Here is a 17,809-nt window from a genome sequence, read left to right on the forward strand (position 1 = left end):
TACCACACTGTTCTTAGAAGTAGGGGCCCTCTCCTCTGTACAGCCCATCACCTAACCCAGTATCTGCATACAGCAGACACTCAGTAAGTGTTTGTTCCACGAATGGATGGATGTTGAACGAATATGATGACTCTAGTTTGCAGGTATAAATCCAGAGTTACTAATTTTTTAAAACTCTCCATGGACTTTATAAATATCCTTTAAGGTTGCAGGAAGTACTCTCTGTTTTTTCTTTTCTTATTTAATTTCACCAAGACAAACCTTACATAGGAAACATTTCCTTCTGAAGGCATTAGATATGTAGAACATTTAGTTTTATATAACTTTAGTTATCCTTTAATCTCCTCCCATTATGACCTCTCGGTAGGCCAAATGAATGAATCAACAAAGGGAAACACCATGACACAACCAATATTAATGCTGCCTTGCTAGACACAGAATTAAGTCATCTGGCTCCTGAACATCCCTAGAAATGAGAACACCGTATCCACATCCAACTCACTCACTGATTGTTTACATTTCAACATTGAAAAACATCACATTCTTACATTTCATTGTTGAGAACACATTTCTGTTTCTAACACTTCTTAGATCAAATTCAACTATTGTAATTTCTGGAGACTCTAACAACACATGCTAGTCAAAACACAGGCTTTTGCTTACACGTTCATAAAATTGATTATTCGTGCCGAAAGAGCAACTTTCCTTGTTATCTAAGCAAAGAATGCATGTTTTGATTTATGTGGTTTCTCAGTAGATTAATCCAAGCAGAATTTTCTCGTTGTTTTCCTAAGCACAGCATTCTCAGTAAGGACAAAACTAAGCGCCAGGGAAATGAACCTTTTAAAGAACAGCCATGATGCAGCAGCTCGTCCACAAGCCTACCAAGGAAATGGAAAACAGGCTGTGACTGGTAAGGATTAATATCCTGCCAGATAAAGAGCTTTGAGTGCTGAAAAGAGAACAGCATATTCAGGGAGACTAAGAAAAGCCAGCTGAGAGGGCTGAAAAGAAGGGAATATAGGACACAGGCAGGAGCTGACACTAGTTCTCTGGATCGCATCCCTGCCCCAGAGTTATATACAGATCTGCCGGTTATGTCTGATACGTGACAAGGAAATGAACACAATGAACACGACTTCTTTATCAATGCATGGCTTCTAAGCCATGAGGTGTACTTCTTCCTCTCTCATTCCAGAAAACAATGAGTCATTCTCCACTATGGTTCCAATTATACTGGTAGATTTTTTTTTTTTGGATCACATTTCTCCATAACATCTTTCATGATCCTCCCCATAATTTCTCCCTTCATTTAGCAAACACAACACTGCATCTTTGAAAAAAGATTCCAGAGACAGTCACTGAAACTTTGTGAAATGGGTGTGGACCAGGTGAAGGACCCTCAGAGGTCCACAGCACACTTAGGGAAAGGCAGCCTTAATGAATGGCTGCTGCCATCAGGCAGGGGACAGGACTGTCACCACAGACCTTGTTGTGACAGGCAAACCTCTGTGCTCAGACCTACAGCACTCCTAAAGAGATTATGGACATTGTTACAAGGTGGATTTTCTTCCCAGAAGACCAAAAAAAAAAAAATTCTTTGTACATTTTTCATTGTATCCCCCAAAACATAATGTCAGTATTCACCCATTTTTAAGATTTCTTTTTTTCCTTCATAATTTGAGCAAATTGCCTTTGGTTCAATGAACATCTTGGGGTTGTACAGTAGAGAGGTACATATGTCAAAGTTTCAATATTAGTTACTATTTTGTATCTTATATTTTAATAAAATTATGTACAGCTTTTATAGGTCCATTAGTCCCTGAGTTCTTTGAAGGCTGGATCTGTGACTAATTCAGGGAGCCGTGCCCTGAGAGTCAGTGAGAGGGGTTGGTCAAGGGCACAGTTAGACTGGGCACCATTCCTGGCTCCCCCGTCACCAGCAGTCAAGTAGGCAAGTTAGAAAAACCTCTAGAGTGCCATGGTGGCTTCATCAAAAAAAAATGGCGGAAATAATAGTTCCGTATTATAGGGTCACTTGAAGGTTATCCAATACATGTAAAACAATTAGTGCAAAGCTCAGAGAGAGTAAATAAATGCTCAATAAATCTTACTAAAAAAAAAACCCACTGCTCAAAAATATGTACTAAATGGAAGAATTTATAGATATATAATGGAAATTTAGCATACTAATGAGTTTTTGGACTTATATACAGTAGTCACTCCCTACCCGTGGTTTTGCTTTCTGTGGTTTCACTTATCTGAGGTCAACCAAGGTACGAAAATATTAAATGAAAAATTCCAAAAATAAACAATTCATAGGTTTTAAACTGTGCGCCATTCTGAGTAGTGTGACGAAATCTCACGCTGTCCTACTCTGACCTGCCAGGGAGCAAATCACCCCTTAGTCCAGTGTATCCCGCCCGTTAGTCACTTAGTAGCCACCTAGGTTATCAGATCCACTGTCGAGGTATCACAGGGCTTGTGTTAAGTCACCCTTACTGCACTTAATAACAGCCCAAAGTGCAACAGTAGTGATGCTGGCAATCCAGGTACACCAAAGAGAAGCCGTGAAGTGCTTCCTTAGGTGAAAAAGTGACAGTTCTCGACTTCATGAAGAAAGAAAAAAATCATATGCTGAGGTTGCTAAACTCTACAGTAAGAACAAATCTTCTATCTGTGAAATTTTGAAGAAAGAAAAGGAAATTCATGTTAGTACTGCTGTCACACCTCAAACTGCGAAAGTTAGTGTATAATAAGCATTGAGTTAAAATGGAAAAGGCATTAAATTTGTACAATGAGATATTTAGAGAGAGAGAGACCACATTCACATAACTTTTAATATAATATATTGTTATAATTGTTCTATTTTATTATTATTGTTGCCAATCTCTTACTCTGCCTAATTTATAAATTAAATTTTATCGCAGGTATGTATGTATAGGAAAAAACATAGTACATATAGAGTTCAGTACTATCTGAGGTTTCAGGCATCCACTGGGGATCTTGGAACATATCTCCCACAGGGATAAGGGGGGTAAGGGAGATACTACTGTAATGCCTAAAAGTAATCCAGCTGCTTTCACTTGCCAATACTGAATCACTTCTAAGATGCAGTATTTTTATGTCCCTTTAATCATACAGCTTTTGGTTTGCAGTCATACAAGCCATGAAAAGGATTTTTAAATGGATATTTGCAAATGGAATCATTATTCTGTCTATACATAGACTTTTACTCTGGAACACACTGAACCCCATAAAAAAACTTGGCATGGGCTTCCCTGGTGGCGCAGTGGTTGACAGTCCGCTTGCTGGTGCAGGGGACACGGGTTTGTGTTCTGGTCCGGGAAGTTCCCACATGCCGCGGAGCAGCTGGGCCCATGAGCCATGGCTGCTGAGCCTGCGCGTCCGGAGCCTGTGCTCCGCAACAGGAGAGGCCACAACAATGAGAGGCCCGCGTACCGCAAAAAAAAACACACAAAAAAAACCCAAAAAAACTTGTCAGGAGTGTTGCAAAAGGAAGATAAGCAGCATTTGAGGCTGTAGAGATTTAAGAAAGAGGAAATTATATAAAGATAAAATAAGCACACCAATTTAACAATTCCTATTAATTCTTAGAGGAACAGGTAGTGAAATCTTCAGATTTTTTAAAGACCTAGATTCACAACCTGTATAAACTAGGTAAACAAGGAATCATTATTATTACTGGGCCATCCAATTAACATACAGTTAGAATACTTATACCAACAAATTATTATTCTAATATGTACGTGAATTAGGTGATGCCTCTGTCCTCTAAAAATCCCAGTTAAATCACAGAAATTTCTTACTATTTCAGTAATATTTTAACGTGTCTACAAAGATCCCAAATTGCCTAAACAATACATCAAATTTCAAATGTACAAATTTGGTTTCTTTCAAGTTACTTAGATGTGAGAGAAAAATATTGAAAAACTTTATTTTTGACAATGTGTTCTGATGTTTGTCTATTTATATTTGTGCCTTTTGTGATCTTTGCTGCTAATCTACAATAATCTCACCTCGTTATTCAAATTGTTGAGTCACCCAATCATAGAATATTCTACCAAACAAATACTTTCAACAAGGCCTGCCCCCTTCTCATTATTAATAATCAACCCAAAATGACTATCTCAGAAGTTCAGTATCTATAAAACTAATCAGGTTGCCAAGAAAAGCCAAGTACCTAGAGTAAATCTATTTTAAATCATGAACGCATTCTTTCCCAGGCAAATTTAACTACAGATACACGCTTCATTTTTACATGGTCACCATGGTAACCACATTTCATATGGATCTGAATGCAGAATTAGTTAATATCTATTTAGTATACATGGAAATCATTATCTTCCACATACAAGGGACAGGCACCCTCTGACCACATAAGGAATCTCCACCTGAGTGGCAGCACCACATACCTGTGAGGGCCCAGGTGTCTTGCTCTCTTAAAATGGCCAATCCCTTTACATCCTGGGGTTGAGCATCCACCGTGTTCCGAGGCTTCCATTAATTCTAAGGGGCCTATTAAAAAGCCAAAAAAAAAGCAAAAATTTAAGGCTATAAGAGTCAAATGTCTTGGATCAGAATAGGGAAAAAAAATCCAATTTTTCAATCAACATGTATAAACAGAAAAAGAAGGTCCTACAAAATTAAAAATATGTCTAAAGTCTCTACTTATAAAGGTTTTCCCCTAGGACTTTGCTCACACTTCAACAGTGAAATGGTAACCTTTGATCCAACCCTCTTCCAAAATGTCACAAATTCCAGAGATACCGAAATCTAAAATAATGAGATGATTCTGAACATTCTGATCAAGTAAATAACATAATTAATATATGAATACCTGCACACTGTGAAAACTTCAAAGAATACACCAGAATACAGAAAAACAGTTACAGATCCCCTCAAGCAACTCTCCTCACATTTCATTCCTTTTCCTAATCATGTTAATGTGTAACCTTCCTAGATGTTCCAAGCATTCCCACATGTATCTATATTTGTATATATACATGTATCAAGTTCTTGGTTTTGTTTTATTTTGCCACATAAAAGGCACAACATAGATATGTACAATTCTGAAACATTCTTCTTTGGTCTTTAACTTCATGTCTTATAAATCTTTCCATCTCAATAGTAATATTTTTATGACTGTTGCATTGTAGCTGTAGCATGAGTGCACCATAATTTATTTAACCAATATTTGTTTCCAAGGTTTATTACTTTAAACATACTGTAACCGATACCATGTCTGTGTATTCTGGTGCCCTTATGTAGCTTCTATGTGGCACCCAGAAGTGAAGCCACCAGGTGGGGAAGGCATGTTAAATTTTTAAGAAACCCGACAATAATGTATTTGCTACATTTTTCTTTCTACAATGTATGTATTTTCCTGCAAAACGGAGATCTGGTATGAAGTTCTCAGTGTACCTTTTTTAAATAATTGAAGTTAACTGAAATTTTTATTGAGGCGACTGTAGCTTCGCATGCAGTTGTAAGTAATAATACACAGGGAGATCCCTTGTACACTTTGCCCAGTTTTTCCCAATGGTACTATTCTGCAAAACTACAAGATAAAATCACTATTAGGATATTGACATTGATACATTAAATTTTGATAGTCTGACAAATTGTCTTCCAAAATTTAGTACTAGTTTTAAAAGATGATGATACTGTTAAAGTCTAGAAACACCCTATTTTTTCAAATATTAAATTTTTTCTTTTATGTATTTTTGACTATCAGGTAACTAAAAATGCAGTAAGAGGCAAAAGGATTAACCAAAGAAGAAATGTACAGTAGAGAAGTATTGGGTTGGCCAAAAGGTTTGTTCGGTTTTTCCCATAAGATGGCTCTAGTAGTACTTAGTTGTCTTTAACTTACTTCAAAACAATTTTGTTAGATTTTATGTGACAGCTGTCATATTAGCATGCATTTAAAAAAAGACATCAGAACTGGTGAATTTTTGTGCAGCCATTTTAATACTGAAGATGGAAGACAAAAAGCAACATTTCTGGCATATTATGCTTTATTATTTCAAGAAAGGTCAAGAGCAGCCAAAATGCAAAAAAAGATTTGTGTAGTGTATGGAGAAAGTGCTGTGACTGATCGAACATGTCAAAAATGGTTTGTGAAGTCTCAGGCTGGAGATTTCTCACTGGACGATGCTCCATGAGACCAGTTGAAGCTGACAGCGATCAAATCGAGACATTAATTGAGAACAATCAACATTATACCAGGTGGGAGATAGCTGACATACCCAAAATATCAAATCAAGCATTGAAAATCATTTGCACCAGCCTGGTTATGTTTATCGCTTTGATGTTTGGGTTCCACATAAGTTAAGCGAAAAAAACCTTCTTGACCATATTTCTGCATGTGATTCTCTTCTTAAACGTAATGAAAACATTCCGTTTTTAAAACAAACTGTGATAGGCAATGAAAAGTGGATACTGTACAATAATGTGGAACAGAAGAGATCATGGGGCAAGTGAAATGAACCACCACCAACCACACCAAGGGCCAGTCTTCATCCAAAGAAGGTGATGTATATATGGTGGGACTGGAAGAGAGTCGTCTATTATGAGCTCCTTCTGGAAAACCAAATGATTAATTTCAACAAGTACTGCCCGCAATTAGACCAACTGAAAGCAGCACTCGATGAAAAGCGTCCAGAATTAGTCAACAGAAAACACATAATCTTCCATCAGGATAACGCAAGACCGCATGTTTCTTTGATGACCAGGCAAAAACTGTTACATCTTGGCTGGGAAGTTCTGATTCATCTGCTGTATTCACCAGACATTGCACCTTCGGATTTCCATTTTTTAGGTCTTTACAAAATTCTCTTAATGGAAAAAATTTCAATTCACTGGAAGACTGTAAAAGGCACCTGGAACAGTTCTTTGCTCAAAAAGATAATTAAGTTTTGGGAAGACTGAATTACGAAGTTGCCTGAAAAATGGCAGAAGGTAGTGGAAAAAAAGGGTGAATACACTGTCAATAAAGTTCTTGGTGTAAATGAAAAATGTGTCTTTTATTTTTACTTAAAAACTGAAGGCACTTTTTGGCCAACCCAATAGAACGAGAAGGTAGAGGAAAAGAAAATATTAAGCACACTACACAAGAAAATGGAAACATTTCTTTAGGTTATCACTGTGTCTCTTACTCAAAGGAGGCTGAAGAGGATGCCCGGTTTTTGAACACCAACCGACGGGGTGAATATCAGGAGAATCTGCATCTATCCAGTAATCATAGCAACTATTCCAGCCATCAAAGTGAACCTGGATAACAAAAAGAAATTAATAGTATAATTTAGGTCACGAGAATTCCTACAGTAAAAGTTTTGCCCACCATAACCGTCTTCATTCTCTTCTAACTTATTTAGTACATTTAATATCCAGATAAATTATCCAAATTACTTCATCCTAGTATGAGAAAAGAGGTACTGTTGGGGCTTCCCTTGTGGCGCAGTGGTTGAGAGTCCGCCTGCCGATGCAGGGGACACAGGTTCGTGCCCCGGTCCGGGAGGATCCCACATGCCGCGGAGCGGCTGGGCCCGTGAGCCATGGCCGCTGAGCCTGTGCGCCCGGAGCCTGTGCTCCGCAACGGGAGATGCCACAGCAGTGAGAGGCCCGCGTACCGCAAAAAAAAAAAAAAAGAGGTACTGTTGAACTACATTATCTAACCATAATTAAATGTCTTGCCAAGGGCACTTTTTGGGTAATACTTCTACAGACATATTACATGTATCTCCCACTACTATAAGCAGTTTGAGTACCTAATATCTTCATATGAGCAACACTAAACACCCAATAAATATTACTGAGTAATGAATGAATCAGGGAAGGGAGGGAGGAGGAGGGAGAGTAGAGAGGCAGGACCTTTCATATAAATGTCAAGTCTCCTAGAATTATGCTAAAGAAGACTTAAAAAAATTCAGCAGATGGACACCCAATTTACAAAATATGCCTCCATCAAATGCATTTTAAAATATTTTTTCTCATGAATAACTACAGCATCTCTCAAAGAGATTTTACAGGGTGGTCAGGGCTACCGACTTTTCGGCCACCATGTAAAAGGGCAGTTAGTGTTTCAGGCATGGTTACTGAGGATCAGCTACATCTCTTTCAAGTATCACATAGTTTTTATCTTTTAGAAGGAAAGGATATACTAAAATGTTAGATATATTTTATTTTAGATCAAGTTTGCCAGCTAGATTTCCTTCTTAAAGTCTATGAATCTCTTACTACTAAAAACACAATAGATGCCAGATGGATAAAAAAAATCCGAACACTGAAAACTGAACAATAAAAGTTCTAGAAGAAAGCATACATTAATATATTTATCTTAGAGTGCAGCAGCCTTTGTAAGGAAGACACCAAACTCAAAAGCCATAAAAGAAAAGAGGCATCAATTCGAATACATCAAAATTTAAATATTCACAATGGCAAATATTACTGCTGGCAAGATGGAAAACCCAAAAGAAACCTGAAAAACACATCTGTTAACATGTGACAATGTACTTCGTTCCTTAATTTGTAAAAACACCATATATCAGTATAAAAAGATGAAAAATCCAACAGAAAAGATGGAAAAGATACAAATGGCTCATAAACAAGAAAATAAATTGTTAGTAAACACGTGAAAAGACAATCAATTTCACTTATAACTAAAAAACTACAAATTAAAATCACAGGATGAAATTCTTCTTTCAATATGCCAAAATATTCCATTTTGGTGACTTCTAGAGCTGATAAGTATGAGAATAAATGGACGTTCTCATAGACCACTGACAGGAGTGTTGACTGGTGAGATATTTCTGGAGAGTTATTTGGCAATAATGGGTCAACACTTAAAATATATCATCTTGGACTTGATAATCTAAATAACTCAACTCGTTGTAGTAGAAAGCAACCAGAGTGTCTACCATCAGGAGACTGGTTAAATAAATTATGGTATATTTATATGATGGAATAGTACAGAGTTATTAAGGTATGTATATATGGGTTCAATATAATGTCCATTGCAATGACTCCACTTTCTCAAGCTTAGAAATTAATTAATCCTAGAATTAAATCCCACAGAATTCTACACCTGCAGGAAATCATGGATAATATTTTAAAGAGGAGAAAAGATCACAGAGCTAGTTAGGAGGAGTAAGAGGCTAAAATTCATGGATCCAAAATAAACTGGTTCATCATTCACATACATTGCATATAAAAGCAGCACTTAAAGTTGTTTAACTTGAAACAACGCTTTCCTTTCCTCTGATCAAAAATAATGTTCAAATAACACAGAATGATATTCATGGTAATTTTCCAAAGTTTATGCTATCAATGCCACCAATAAATGAGCAGTCATAATTCACAGCATTATAGTTAAGTTTTAAGCATTCTAATTCTCAACTAAACATCAAGTGATAATGCTCTATTTTACTGGATACACGAAACTCTTATGTTTTCTCATCTTGCTGTTCCTGAATTTCACTTCTTCTATACTGGAATCAATGTCCCCATATCTCATGTTCCATTTGTTAAATTTTACAAAATTTAGCTATCTTCCTATAGCAAACAAACTCAATCCTAACAAGTAAGTGGTTCTCCAACCTGGATATACACTAGAATTACTCATGATTATTGAAAAGAAGAAAAAAAAATACAAAAATGGCTGAGCCCACCAAGGAGGTTCTGAACTTATAGCTTGGGTTCTGTGCACCTATATGTTTATTTAACTTCTAAGTAACTCTGCTGTGCACTCAGAATTGAGTCCCACTGACACTGAACAGGACACTACTGTACAGCAATATAGACTCCAAAAATCTTAATATCATCATAAATAATAGGGTTCTTTTAAAAATTGCCTCCCATATACCTTCAAGAATATGTTGGAGCTACTATATCTGGTGATACCATGACCGCTTCCTACCTTTCATTAAAACTGACCTCTCAGTTTGGCAATGAAAAGTCATCTATCTTAGATGACAGATATACCTTAGTTACTACTGTAAATAAGTCTAACATCTCCTACAAACTAGGTTGGCCGGCAATCGGGAGAATCCTAGTACTTTAAGGTTAAATTTCAGAGTTAAAATTTAATTTAGATATTATGAACAGAGGTAACAATACAATTCACTAAGTAGCAAATGCACTTAAAAACTGCTACCTAATCATTTATATGTGGAATCCAAAAAATAATACAAATGAATATATATGCAAAACAGAAAGAGACCCACAGATATAGAAAACAAACTAGTGGTTACCAGAGGGGAGAGAGAAGGGGGAAAGAACAAATTAGGGGTATGGGATTAACAGATGCAAACTACTATGTATAAAATAGATAAGCAACAAGAATATATTGTACAGCACAGGGAATTATAGCCATTACTTGTAATAACTTTTAATGGAGTATAATCTGCAAAAATACTGAATCACTACACTGTACACCTGAAACTAATAAAATATTGTAAGTCAAGTATACTTCAATTAAAAAACTGCTGTCTGAAATTATGCGAACATTAATAATATATACAAAATTAATATTAACCCTAATTAATATTCTTACTCTGGAAGCCCAGATGAAATAAATTTATTAAAGTTTATATAATTTCATTTCATCTTTACTACTTCAGTCCCTGGCACATTAAGAGGCTTTAAACAAACAAAAAAATCAGACACTCTAGTAATGGTAACTGATAGCTTTTCTCTTGCTGGGTCCTATTTTGAAATGAAATCAAATGCCTGACAGAGCAAGAGAGGAAGATACATAAACATACAACACGAAATATTTAAACATTGTACAGAACATAAAAAGACATCCAAAAATATTTATAATAGAAATGTCCCAGTATAAAAACAATTAAATATAAAAGCAACTCAGCAACAAGGCTGAATTTAATTAAAATTCTAAAGAAAATAGACTATTATGTATCAAAGCATAGTACAGATGATTTAACTTACACATATTTAAAATTATAGTTTAGAAAACTGAATACATTTTTTAACCTAGGAGTGTAATTTGGACGCTTTATAAAAACTTAATACTCGTTATTGAAAATTTCAAGATTAAGACAGATAATAGTTTTAGAAAGCACACTATTTCTTTTTTAAAAAAATGATTTGGTTGTATTTTCTGTTCAGGTGAAAGGCAACTCAGTAAAACACATTTTAGACCCAGGTGCTTATTTCTGCCCTCTTCTGAAATGAAAGTTATGTTTGAAAAGGTACAAACCCAAAAGGACAAAGGACAAATGGAGAAGGAAAGTAGCTGATAGGTGAGAAGTGGCAATGATGTATGTGGAGGGCAGAAGCAGATGAGGGAGTGCTGACCCACTGGTAGAGAGTGGGTGGGTTGCAACCCAGATGCCTAGAGAGGGAATGCAGGCCCAGAGTGAACTGGCTCACAGTGCAGAACCCAGAAGGACTCAATGTGGAGGCAGCAGGTATGTGAGGAGGTCTGGAAAATGACAGGATTGCCTCAAACTCTGAATATGGAGTGGTTAGACCTCTAGGTCTGATCCTCTATGCCACCCACCAAAGTAACTGCCCCTTCAGCAACCCCGCAAGAGTAGAGGTTTACTTTCTAGAGACATAAGCATGGAGGTTTTAAACTCCAGGACAATGGTGACAGGCAGGACAGAAAGCACACGGACTGAGTGAGAGCCTGTATCCTCCAACCCCATCCTTCTCCCTGCCTCACACAGCGGCCACCAAGTTTGCCCCTCCCTAGGGAGGAGACTAGAAGAAACGAAAGGCTCTAGACCAAGAATCCAGACGCTGAAGAATGGGGACCTCCCTATGAAAAAGCTGACTCTCTGCTCTCTTTTCCTACATGAAGCCCAACAGCCAATAAAGCCCACCTTATCGACTAAAAACAACTAATGTTAAGCGCCTTTTCTTACTGTGAACAGCCAACCAAGGTCTTGACGTTTGAAGAGAGGCTCTAATGTGAAAGCAGAAGCCAAACTAACTCAAAGAGGAATTTAGAGAAAATAAAAGGAAACAGAAGGAAAACTATCACTGGTGTCCTCAGATAAGAAACAATATTGCTTCAGGAAATAAAAAGAGGATGCCATTTTGAAAGGGGGGAAGGGAGAAGACTAGAAGATAAGAAAAAGCTCTTGAAAATTAAAAAAAACATAGTTGTAATTAAAAATGCAATACAGGATTTAAAAAACGGAGTGGATATCTCTAAGCAAGAGGAAAAAAAAATCAGAGAAGCATAAGAAAGAAAATATAAGAAAAATAGGGGGTCCATCCCAGAGGTTTAATACCAGAGTGTAGCAGGACTTGCAAAAGAGAACAGTGAGAGAGAAGGAAGTCATCAAAGCAGTAATGTAAGAACATTTCTAAAAACCAAAGGATATGAAAATCCACAGTGAAAGGGTATTAGTGCCCTGCATGATAAATGAAAAAAGACCCTCACACCAAGGCACGTCACCACAAAACATCAGAATATCAGAGACAAAGATGGTCTTGAGAGTTTCCAGAGAGAAAAGGTACATCACCCAGAGAGAAGGAACCCAATGGCCTTGGATGTCTCAAAAACTAACACTTGGGCTTCCCTGGTGGTGCAGTGGTTGAGAGCCCGCCTGCCGATGCAGGGAACACAGGCTCGTGCCCCGGTCCGGGAAGATCTCACATGCCACGGAGCGGCTGGGCCCGTGAGCCATGGCCGCTGAGCCTGCGTGTCCGGAGCCTGTTGCTCCGCAACGGGAGAGGCCACAACAGTGAGAGGCCCGCGTACCGCAAAAAAACAAAAACAAAAACAAAAAAAAACTAACACTTGATGTGGGAAGATAGCAGAACAATGCTTGTAGTTTCTGAGGGGAAATGATTCTCTACCCCATCACAGTATGAATCAAGTGAAAGGCTAGTATATTGACATTTTCAGGTATGCAAAGAGTCGAAAAATATGCCTTTCATACATCCTTCCTCAGAAAGTTACAGAAGATGTGTTTCAGCAAGGTAAGAGAGTATACAAAGAAGTATAAAGCATGAGACTCAGGAAAAATGAATATACAATATAGTGTGTTGGCAAAGAGGAGTCTCAGGATGAAAGCTGTGTGTGAGGCTGAGAGGGTAACCACGCTGATCAGAATAGGTGGCTGTTAAGCTGTGGGAAGAAGGGTTCAGGAAAAAAAGAAAGATAGATGCAAGATTCAAAATACACTTGAGCTTTTTGACCAAAAGACTTGTCAGATTTATTGGAGCATTTGTTAAAATCTAGTAAGAACACAGACAATTTAAAATCAAAATAGAAATTAATTACTGACTCTAGGAAAAACAAAGTATCATAAGAAAAAGACTCCTTTGCTCAGCAGTGGACAAGATTTGTTTACAACAGTAAACATGGAAGAGTGAAAAAAAAAGAACAAACACTGTGAAATAATTACTGAAAGGATAAGCGGAAGGGAAGGATGACAAGATCTAAATCCTGAACTACCAAAACAGGAAGGAAATAAATATATTTAAAATTGATGGATTCAGAAACAGCAGAATGCAGCTACTATTTTTTTAAACTGCCGATCAAATGTCATAAGCAACAGCCAAAAGAGGTGGAAGTTCCTGCCTCTAGGGAACCAGACCTGGCGGCGGGGATGGGGAGGGCAGAACAATCTTACGTTCTGTCACGAAAACATAAAAGACAAGAGCAAAAATATTCTTGTCATTTTTCTTCAACAGCAAAATATACCAGGTTTAAAAAAATTTAACCGTAGTAACTCAGTGTGAAATATAATGTATTACATAACTTAAAAAGTTGATTTTATTTAACTTAAGAGTTGATTTTTATCCTTGAGAAACTTAAAATATTACACTACGCTAATGACTTCGTCTCTATTTTCCGCTTTCTTGTCCTTCCTGAAAAAGAAAAAATAAGCGTTCTTGCTACATCATCTCCCATATTATTAGAAAAACTTCTACTGTTGAAAGCGACCTGTATTTTCACAAGTCTCTGATGAATCCTCAAATTGAGTTACTGTCACCTGTTCACTAACCTTCTGTGGACTTCATAAAAACACAGATATTTGTCCACTGGTTTATGTTTAGCTATGAAATTCATTCCAGTATTCTAAAAGATGATTGTCAACTATATACCTCACTAGCCAGTTCTTTTCTGTGTATTAAAGATTGACCCGGATGTTGCACTGGAAAGAGAATTCAGCCAGAAGCAAAAAGAGCTGGATTTCTAGTCTAAACTTTTCTCATTAACTAACTGAACCATCCACTTTAGAGTATTTGACCCCTCTGGATCAAAATCACAAAAGTAATACGTGTTCCTGAAACCTGATAATTAAAAAGAAAAACCTAATCATGTATAATCTTAACAGAAAACCACTGTCAATATTTTGCTTTGTTTATTTCCATAACTGCTTACGTATGTGTGTGTGTGTATATATATATACACACACACATATATATACACATACATACATATATATATATATATACACACACATACATATATATATTCTTTTAAAAGACAATACCAGACATTATATATAGTATTAAACCCGAATTTCTCACTTGCCAAAATTAAATATTTTTCTAAAATATGAAACAGCATGTAGACGTATAGTCATTTATTTTTACCCATCTCCCACTCTGCTTATTCTCAATGCTAAATACCATAAACCACTGGCTCTGTTATATCCTCCTGGCAGCTTTTATCTTTGCATATTCCTTTTGGTTATTCCTTTAACATAAATTCCTAGGACTGAAATTCCTGAATTAAAGGATAAACAACATTCTAAGACTTTTGATGCCTATCACCAAACTGCTCTCCAGAAAGGCTGAGACACTTTATCCTTTCCCCAGCTGTATGTGGGAATAAACTTTCTGCACCCAAGCCAAAACACTTTTTTTTTCAATTCTGACCAATTTGATTTATAAAAATAATGTATTACTTAATTCTAAATTTCTAAGGAAAACTAACAAGAAAACACACTTGAAAAAGATTAACACAGGTCTTCCATTACTTATAAAATTTTCTAAAATGTTATATGATTACACAATCTTAAAAACAGTGAATTAAATGCTAAAAGTTCTATTTTATGGAAATACTACATTTGTACAGGTTTTCCATGTTATTTTATAATTTATTTTCCTATATATTATCTCATTAGAGATACATGAAGATCTGATTTATTATTACTTAAAGAACATGAACTTAGACTCCTGTAGCTTAGGACCCTGACTTAGTTCTGCCACTGCCCATAATTAATAAGTAATTTATTCTGCGCCTCAGCCTCATTGATAAAGTAATGACAATAACATAAATCTCCCACACTGCTATCACCACAAATATCAGATAATGGAAGAATACTACCCTGTAAAACTCCATGCAAATCTAATGTCTTGCTGCTCTCATAACTAGTATTATTCTTAACAGAAATTCTAAATGATCCTGTGAGGTAAGTAGAAGGCACATCATTCTGGTTTGAGAGTGAAGTTAACGCTGAAGCCAGAAACAGAGACGAGAGCCTGAGGCTCCTCACCGGGAACCGCTGCTACACTTCACTTTATCACATCTGGACATGGGCTGAACCCATCTTCTTACACGTTTGTTTACTTTATGAGAGGTACTTGACTTTTATTAATCCAACTCTAATAAAATCTGACTTTATTTATAAAAATATTTCTCTTAACTTGTCCTGTATTAAAAAACAGGATATTCTGAAAAGTCGACATGCACTATACCCCATAAGAAAACACTGACCTTAAATATTTTTTAAAAAGAACACACTACTGGAAAATGAAGTATTATATCTTCTCCGGAATAGATGAGCTTAATATGATGTATCTACTTTTTTCCTCCAAATATATACTTAAAATATTAAAAGTCAGTCATAATTAAAGAGAATACTTATGCAAAGTGAAAAAGTGGAAAAATACTGACTCACAAGGATGTGCGCAGCCACTTAATTTGCATATTTCTATGGCTTTACTACTTTAATTCTCGGACTTCACAAATTAAATATCTGCTAAAGTTTTCGTCTAAGATTCTTGTAAAAAAAGACCAAACAAAACCACAACAGAACACTTACTTTTATCCGGTGATCATCCATGTCTGCAACTGTTGCTACTCTAATAAACATGGGATTTCTTTTGTCTATGACCTCAAGCTTCATTTTTTTCTGGAATCCATGTGGAGGTTTCTGCCATAACAGAAAATTTTATACAGTGAGATTCAGAGGAAGGGAAGGTGAGCTCTATGTCACAAAGACAGAATTAAAAAAAAAAAAGATGAGTTATTAAGGGAACTAGCTTTTCAAACTCAAGTTCCTAGAATGGCTTTGGACCTCACTCTCCCTATTGAAAACATAATCCCAAATCACATGGCCAAGCCCACAGGCAATAGAAACAGCCTGGGCAACTAACTAGTCACAGGAGCAAACAGAAAGCCAAAGATCTTAAGATGAAATTCAAAATACTATAGTTTTTTTGATTAGCCATAGGGATGACGAGTTTCTTCTCATTGGTTGGAGGTGTCTTGGCAAAAATCAACAAACATGAAAATTATTTTTAAAAAAGAGGGAAGAAGCTTCAAGTGGCAAAGATGAGACACAGAGATTAGAGGTGGTAGTGGGACCAAAAAGCAACAGATGTCTTTTTAAGAAGAGAATTAGCAATCAAGACATGCAAGATGGAATTGCTCTACTAAGAACAAGAATGAGAATGAGGACCTACAGCTACCCACACCTCAATACTCAGCAAAAACCCATCAGCCTCTGAAAAATTTACGGGCAGAAGGCAAGGTGATTGCTAATGGGTGTAATAAAAGTGTTACTGTGAAAATCAAGTGTGAAAATTATGTAAAGGATGCAGAACAATTAATGCAAGGTACCTAAAGACCAAACGAGAGAAATCTTAATTTTCCCTCTGATATCACTGTGACACTAGATATGCAGACTGAGCTTGATGTAATTTTATCCAGTTCAAAGCAAAGTGCAAAGCAGCTCTTCTTTGTACGAGGCTACGTTAAAGTCAGAGAGTCAGGTAAAATCCATAAATATGACATGACTCTAAACATTACTCATTTATAAATCCTGAATCTACTCTCAGATGGAGTATTTACTCTCAGATGGAATCATACATATTCTTTGATATGGCTTTTCTTCATGTAATATAGGTTTTCTCTCAAAAATTTTGATGTTCTTTTCTTATGTATTTGGGTCCATGCCTACTAATTAATTCTATCATTAAACATCCTAGAAATTTATGCACAAAAGGATCCATTAAATAAAAGTGTTGTTTATGATAGACTGTTCACATTTTTTTAAATAATTTAAAATATCTTTCTTTCCCTTTAAATTCATGGGAAAATACAAATTATAAAGATATATGAGATTTAAAAAATTTTTAAATACATTTCATTTCTTATTCCTCCCTTGCACACAACTGAGATTAACTCTGAATCTTAATATGGAAGAAGCAATGACCCTGAGTTAGAAAGTTACTATTATAAAAACAGACGACCTTGCATTTTGGTAGTCAAACATGCTGATTTATAGCAATAAAAGAAAAAAAAAAAAACCCAGCTTCTCAGCTTGCCATAAACAAACCCAAAGGAATGATCAAATATAATTTTCATTATAAAGCAATATCTCGTCCTGTTTGGTCTTTCAGAATATCTAGCTGGAAAAACAGAAGTGTGCTGTACAACCAACTCACTGCAAACCAATTCAAATATAAGTATTTTCCAAGGAGACTTTAAAGTCCAAAATGGAAGTATTTTTTAGATGCCAACAACAAAACCCCCAGTAACAATTTTGCTTTTCAAAATTGTAAAAATTCA

The 17,809-nt window shown here is 36.2% G+C and overlaps 1 protein-coding gene across 12 annotated transcripts in view; it reads right to left on the reverse strand.

The window, feature by feature from the left end:
* L3MBTL3 (L3MBTL histone methyl-lysine binding protein 3) overlaps positions 1–17,809 on the reverse strand; it is a 118,982-nt gene that overhangs the window by 35,096 nt on the left and 66,077 nt on the right. For all 12 annotated transcript variants that reach the window (XM_033407427.2, XM_033407462.2, XM_049695233.1 and 9 more), the window contains 3 exons: positions 16,059–16,169; positions 7,182–7,296; positions 4,437–4,539 (listed from right to left, as the gene is read on the reverse strand). In XM_033407427.2, coding sequence (XP_033263318.1) covers positions 4,437–4,539; positions 7,182–7,296; positions 16,059–16,169 — 329 coding nt within the window. The remainder of the gene's footprint in view (positions 1–4,436; positions 4,540–7,181; positions 7,297–16,058; positions 16,170–17,809) is intronic.

Source organism: Orcinus orca, chromosome 12 (genome assembly GCF_937001465.1).
Source record: "Orcinus orca chromosome 12, mOrcOrc1.1, whole genome shotgun sequence".
Taxonomy (NCBI): Eukaryota; Metazoa; Chordata; class Mammalia; order Artiodactyla; family Delphinidae; genus Orcinus; species Orcinus orca.